We start from the raw sequence: 7,615 nt of genomic DNA on the forward strand, positions 1-7,615 counted from the left end.
ATATTTTATTGATTTTACTCAAAAATTTCATATAATATTGTTTTCATTAAGTTAGGTGAAATCGTGTGTGAAGAGATACAGCAACAATGTCAGATTACTGCTTCTGACGCATTGAAATTTTAGTTGCTAAAGAATGGATACATATATTAAAAATGCCATACTTGGATTTGTTAAAAGTCATACTTGTGGCAATTTGGCTAATATATGTTAACATAACGTTTTTGCAATTGAAATACATGTAGCGCGGGGAAGTCCCTATGGTGACTGGTCAAATTGTTCCTTACGTAAAAATATCCTGCAACAACAATCACCAGTACCAAAATGCTGCACTTGTGCTTCTTATAATTTTAAATATATATAAAGTAAAAGCTGCAACTAAAGTAACACGATATTGGAATATATTATTCCTGATATAACAATAATTTCAGACACAATTTCTTCAACCATTGCATCAAAATTCTTTGAAGTTGTATCACTGGTGAAGTACATTAATTATTTTCTGGTGTTTAGACTTTGAATTGTTTGAAGAAAAGTTAGAGAAAGTTCCACTTTGAAGCTTAACAACTAGTCCTGTTATTAAAAAATAATGTTGACTGTTCCAAAATCATGAAAGGTTCAATCTTGACATGCTTTAAGTCTTGTTTTTTATCTAGCGAGATACGTATGGTGTCGTGACAGGATATCGAGATGCGTATCATATCGTGACCATCCTGTATCGTTGCAGCCCTAGAACCCGAACAACTGCTTCAAGAAGCCTCCTCATTGTTTAGATCAATCTCTGGATTTTATTCTGAGGAATTCTGTCCCATTCCTCATGTGATGCAGCAGTCAATTCATTCAGTGTATGGACAGGTGGGTCTCTTTGGCGAACACAACGGCCTAAAATGGAACAGAATGGGACAGAACTCCTCAGAATCAAATCCAGAGATCCACGTGTATATATTGTGTCTGTCCAACTGTCCCTCCATTCCTTCCCATACATCCTTGTGCCCGTATTCGCTGTGCAGAGTTGCGCCCCCTGGACATGCCAAAAACCTATGATTGTAGGTTCGAATCCCGGTTCAACCCGATTATGTTTCTAGGTTTGTCAGCGCCATACCCGTGCTCGTGGGTTTCACCGAAGTGGTAAACGTCTAAGACCTGCATCACTTCGGGCTTTCCTCCCACATTAAGCTGAACCGCCGTAATTCTGTTAAAAGCAGCGTTAAACCCAACTCACTCACTGAATCCAGGAATTGTCCGTATTCAGGTTTGGGTCAGGTATCCGTGGAACTCGCACCGGCATCATCTTCAACGATGAGATGGACGACTTCTCCTCCCCCAACATCACCAACGCATTCGGCATCCCCCCATCACCCGCCAACTTCATCAAACCTGGGAAACGCCCACTGTCCTCCATGTGCCCAGCGATATTTGTGGACAAGAATGGTGACGTTAAACTAGTTGTGGGTGCTGCAGGCGGGTCTCACATCACCACAGCAACAGCATATGTGAGTTCAAATTGTTTGAGGGGCGGTCGGATAGCCTAGTGGTTAAAGCGTTCGCTCGTCACGCCGAGACCCGGGTTCGATTCCCCACATGGGTACAATGTGTGAAGCCCATTTCTGGTGTCCACCGCCTTGATATTGCTGGAATATTGCTAAAAGCGGCGTAAAACCAAACTCACTTACTCACTCAAATTGTTTGTGTTGGTGTACAGGGTGTCTTTGGATGCGTGCCTGCTTTACAAATGAACGAGTGTTTGGCAGGACGATGTGAGCTGTGTGGTGAGTGATTCATGTTGTGTGATGCGTTATGAGTGATGTTTTAGTGAGGGATTTTTCACAATTCTTTTGAAGAGGTGAAAAATGTGGTAAAAATCTTAGTTTTATTTGTGTTAATCTGCTAACTAGCTTCAGTCTTACAGAGCAGGATAGCTTCAGTCTTACAGAGCAGGATAGCTTCAGTCTTACAGAGCAGGATAGCTTCAGTCTTACAGAGCAGGATAGCTTCAGTCAAACAGGAGCATTTGCTTCAGTCAAACAGCAGCATTAGCCTCTATCAAACAGCAGCATTAGCTTCAGTCAAACAGGAGCATTAGCCTCGATCAAACAGCAGCATTAGCTTCAGTCAAACAGGAGAATTAGCTTTGGTCAAACAGCAGCATTAGCCTCGATCAAACAGCAGCATTAGCTTCAGTCAAACAGCAGCATTAGCTTTGGTCAAACAGCAGCAATAGCCTCAATCAAACAGCAGCATTAGCTTCAGTCAAACAGGAGAATTTGCTTTGGTCAAACAGCAGCATTAGCTTCAGTCAAACAGCAGCATTAGCTTCAGTCAAACAGCAGCATTAGCATTGGTCAAACAGCAGCATTAGCTTTGGTCAAACAGCAGCATTAGCTTCAGTCAAACAGCAGCATTAGCATTGGTCAAACAGCAGCATTAGCTTCAGTCTAACAGCAGCATTAGCTTCAGTCAAACAGCAGCATTAGCTTCAGTCAAACAGCAGCATTAGCATTGGTCAAACAGCAGCATTAGCTTCAGTCTAACAGCAGCATTAGCTTCAGTCAAACAGCAGCATTAGCTTCAGTCAAACAGCAGCATTAGCTTCAGTCTAACAGCAGCATTAGCTTCAGTCAAACAGCAGCATTAGCTTCAGTCAAACAGCAGCATTAGCTTCAGTCAAACAGCTGCATTAGCTTCAGTCAAACAGCAGCATTAGCTTCAGTCAAACAGCAGCATTAGCTTCAGTCAAACAGCAGCATTAGCTTCAGTCAAACACAACATAGAGGAAATTAAAATACAACAATATGTTGTGCATTTTGTTTTGTGCAGCGTGTGTTGTGTGATGATTGATCTATGACGTGCCACTTGAGATGTGTGACGTGTGACATACGTTGTGTGACGTGTAAAGTGTGATGTGTGATTTGAGGCCTTTAATGTGTGACTTGTGACATGCAACGTGTAATGTGTGATGTGTAACGTGTAATGTGTGATGTGTAACATGTAATGTGTGACGTGTAATGTGTGACGTGTAATGTGTAACATGTAATGTGTGACGTGTAATGTGTGACGTGTAATGTGTGACGTGTGACGTGTAATGTGTGATGTGTAACATGTGATGTGTGACGTGTAATGTGTGACGTGTAATGTGTGACGTGTGACGTGTAATGTGTGACGTGTAATGTGTGATGTGTAACATGTGATGTGTGACGTGTAATGTGTGATGTGTAATGTGTGACGTGTAATGTGTGATGTGTAATGTGTGATGTGTGATATGTAATATGTGATGTGTGACGTGTAATGTGTGACGTGTAATGTGTAATGTGTGACGTGTAATGTGTGACTTGTAATGTGTGATGTGTGACGTGTAATGTGTGATATGTAACATGTAATGTGTGACGTGTAATGTGTGATGTGTAATGTGTGACTTGTAATGTGTAACGTGTAATGTGTAACGTTTAATGTGTGACTTGTGACTTGTGACGTGTAATGTTTGATGTGTAATGTGTGTAGTGTGACGGTAATGTGTGATGTGTGACGTGTGATGTGTTTGTTGCAGGTTGCTGCTCGGGTTCTATGGCTAGGGGACAACATCAAGCAGGCCATCGACGCCCGTCGCCTCCATCACCAGCTGCTGCCACCATTCATCTCTTTTGAACCAGAGTTTGACTCAGTAAGTAGAGGGTGTGGCACATCTTGAACCACAGTTTGACTCAGTAAGTAGAGGGTGTGGCACATCTTGAACCACAATTTGACTCAGTGAGTAGAGGGTGTGGCACATCTTGAACCACAGTTTGACTCAGTGAGTAGAGGGCGTGGTACAACAGAGGGCGTGGTACAACAGAGGGCGTGGCACATCTTGAACCACAGTTTGACTCAGTAAGTAGAGGGCGTGGTACATTTTAAACCAAGCTTGACTCAGTAGAGGGTGTGGTACATCTTGAACCACTCTTTGAATCAGTAAGTAGAGGGCGTGGTACATTTTGAACCAAGCTTGACTCAGTAGAGGGTGTGGTACATCTTGAACCACACTTTGACTCAGTAAGTAGAGGGCGTGGTACATTTTGAACCAAGGTTCACTCAGTAGAGGGTGTGGTACATCTTGAACCACTCTTTGACTCAGTAAGTAGAGGGCGTGGTACATTTTGAACCAAGGTTCACTCAGTAGAGGGTGTGGTACATCTTGAACCACTCTTTGACTCAGTAAGTAGAGGGCGTGGTACATTTTGAACCAAGGTTCACTCAGTAGAGGGTGTGGTACATCTTGAACCACTCTTTGACTCAGTAAGTAGAGGGCGTGGTACATTTTGAACCAAGCTTGACTCAGTAGAGGGTGTGGTACATCTTGAACCACAGTTTGACGCAGTAAGTAGAGGCATGGTACATTTTGAACCAAGCTTGACTCAGTAGAGGGTGTGGTACATCTTGAACCACAGTTTGACGCAGTAAGTAGAGGGCGTGGTACATCTTGAACCAAGCTTGACTCAGTAGAGGGTGTGGTACATCTTGAACCACAGTTTGACGCAGTAAGTAGAGGCATGGTACATTTTGAACCAAGCTTGACTCAGTAGAGGGCGTGGTACATCTTGAACCACTCTTTGACTCAGTAGAGGGTGTGGTACATCTTGAACCACAGTTTGACTCAGTAAGTAGAGGGCGTGGTACATCTTGAACCAAGCTTTGACTCAGTAGAGGGTGTGGTACATCTTGAACCAATCTTTGACTCAGTCAGGAGAGGGTGTGGTACATTTTGAACCACTCTTTGACTCAGTAGAGGGTGTGGTACATCTTGAACCACAGTTTGACTCAGTAAGTAGAGGGCGTGGTACATCTTGAACCAAGCTTTGACTCAGTAGAGGGTGTGGTACATCTTGAACCAATCTTTGACTCAGTAGAGGGTGTGGTACATCTTGAACCACAGTTTGACTCAGTAAGTAGAGGGTGTGGTACATCTTGAACCACAGTTTGATGCAGTAAGTAGAGGGCGTGGCACATCTTGAACCACGCTTTGACTCAGTAGAGGGTGTGGCACATCTTGAACCACAGTTTAACTCAGTGAGTAGAGGGCGTGGTACAACTTGAGCCACAGTTTGACTCAGTAAGTAGAGGGTGTGGTACATCTTGAACCAAGCTTTGACTCAGTAGAGGGCGTGGCACATCTTGAACCACAGTTTGACTCAGTAAGTAGAGGGCGTGGTACATTTTAAACCAAGCTTGACTCAGTAGAGGGTGTGGTACATCTTGAACCACAGTTTGACTCAGTAAGTAGAGGGTGTGGCACATCTTGAACCACGCTTTGACTCAGTAGAGGGTGTGGTACATCTTGAACCACGCTTTGACTCAGTAAGTAGAGGGTGTGGTACATCTTGAACCACGCTTTGACTCAGTAGAGGGTGTGGTACATCTTGAACCACGCTTTGACTCAGTAAGTAGAGGGTGTGGTACATCTTGAACCACAGTTTGACTCAGTAAGTAGAGGGTGTGGCACATCTTGAACCACGCTTTGACTCAGTAGAGGGTGTGGTACATCTTGAACCACGCTTTGACTCAGTAAGTAGAGGGTGTGGTACATTTTGAACCACAGTTTGACTCAGTAGAGGGTGTGGTACATCTCATTCACTCACAGAATCACATATTTGTCTGTTTCAGGGAGTTATTGCTGGACTGAAAGCTCTAGGTCATAATGTCTCATACACCAAGTTGGGAGAATCCATCGTCCAGGGCGTCACCCGATCCAAACACTGGCTGTACGCCAACTGCGACTTCCGCAAGGGAGGCTCCCCTGCAGGCCTGTGATCTGTTCCTATTGCAATCAGGAGAAAGAGATGTTTGAAATCTCAAATTATTTTTTAATTATTTTTATGGAAGAAAGGTTCTCATTTTTATTATTTTTATCAAGTTTGTGCGAATAAAAAATCTTCTTAAGTCCAGTATGCCGGATGAAAGCTGACTAAATGATGTGTGAGCAACACATTCGTGAATACACTGTTTGTTGAGGTGGTCGGCCTGGGTGAATAGATTTTATGATGCTACATTTACATGTTATCAACTGCTACATTGTCAGATACACCTGGATGAAGATATCATTCGTGACCAACTCGTGTTATTCCGGGACAAGCCAAACAGCGACTCATGCCTCTCTCATGGCCATTTTTGCGACCGGGTTCCGTCTGAGCACAAACAGGCATACCTAAAACAATGGTCAACTCTTTGCGTAATGGTTTACATATATTTCCCCATATATTATACATATTTCAGATGCAATTTAAAGCACATCGAGACATGCAGAATTATACAGTATGATTGAACACATTTAACTGTGTCTTGGGTATATTTTAGATGCAAGACATAAGTAAAATCAAAAATTATTTCTGAGGGATTCTTTGACGATTCTCATACGCGCATTCTGATTGGTTTGTCGTACACATAACAGTGAACCATGCTTGGAGTTGAACTCACAACCTACTAACCATTATGTTTACAAACAAGAGATGACTGCAGGGATGCCGAATACTCTTGTTCCAATTATTTACTTTGTCAATTTGAATTTTTGTTTCTTTACAACTATCAGGTAATTGGTGTAGTTAGAATGTAAGGGAGAAGTTGGTGGATTCGTCTGTGATCTTGAACCAATCCGATCAAACAGACAAAAAAGGTAAATTCATCAGGGAAATTTGATCAGTCGTATACCTTTTCAAAATGAACTGTGATGACATTCCCAAAGACATAAAAAAAAGTATAAACATGACTACATTTGGGGTAAGAGGGCAAATTTGAAGATTCTTGTAATGGCCGCGCCCACACAGGTGGCAACGATGTTACCAAGTGTGTAACGGAGGTGTCACTCCCTGGGCGGAGAAAATATGCTTACTCATATAAAGACAACTGCTACAATGGTAGATCCACCTGGTGGCAGACACTTGTGTGGTGAAGGGGAGACAACTGCTACAATGGTAGATCCACCTGGTGGCAGATACTTGTGTGGTGAAGGGGAGACAACTGATACAATGGTAGATCCACCTGGTGGCAGACACTTGTGTTGTGAAGGGGAGACAACTACTCACACCAACATTCCACGACCTGAAACATTGTCCAGCATTTACTGTATACAGAGTATCTATTTATGCACAATACATTGTATATATATATATATGTATAGATATATATTTTTTTTAATTTGGTTATGTGTGTCAGTTTTTGGAGTTAACAGAGCATGAGATCTGATTTATACCAGCCATAGACCCATCTGAGGGCTCCTACTTCTAGTCACCTCTTATGACAAGTATAGCCTCCTTTTATGGCAAGCATGGGTTGCTGGAGACCTAGTCTATCCCGGATCTAATATGTATTTGTAGTTGAGTGATATTTACTCTTGTTTATCCTTTTGTATTTATGTTTCTATTATATATGGTGGACCTTAGTGGGTGAGTGAGGGAGTGAACGAGCGAGTGAGTGTTTGTAACGCTGCTGTGAACAGTGTCCAACCCACAATGAAAGAGGAATCTCTGCTGCCCTGCTTGATAAGGTAACTTACTCTGAGAAGTTAGCGTCTAATACGCACTCCTGTGTTGTATGCACCCTTAATCATGGACAATTAAATTCTGAAAAAATATATCTGTCGTACATAAACATT

The 7,615-nt window shown here is 42.6% G+C and overlaps 1 protein-coding gene across 1 annotated transcript in view; it reads left to right on the forward strand.

The window, feature by feature from the left end:
* Positions 1 to 7,238, forward strand: part of LOC139472770 (scoloptoxin SSD14-like) — a 30,328-nt gene extending 23,090 nt beyond the window's left edge. Inside the window, exons 10-12 of the mRNA XM_071255237.1 lie at positions 1,250 to 1,490; positions 3,542 to 3,655; positions 5,632 to 7,238. Of these exons, the coding sequence (XP_071111338.1) occupies positions 1,250 to 1,490; positions 3,542 to 3,655; positions 5,632 to 5,778 (502 nt within the window). The 3' untranslated portion in view covers positions 5,779 to 7,238. The remainder of the gene's footprint in view (positions 1 to 1,249; positions 1,491 to 3,541; positions 3,656 to 5,631) is intronic.
* The last annotated feature ends 377 nt before the right edge of the window (positions 7,239 to 7,615 follow it).

The sequence above is a fragment of the Haliotis cracherodii genome, unplaced genomic scaffold (assembly GCF_022045235.1).
Source record: "Haliotis cracherodii isolate W230 unplaced genomic scaffold, xgHalCrac1.p SCAF_25, whole genome shotgun sequence".
Lineage (NCBI taxonomy): Eukaryota > Metazoa > Mollusca > Gastropoda > Lepetellida > Haliotidae > Haliotis > Haliotis cracherodii.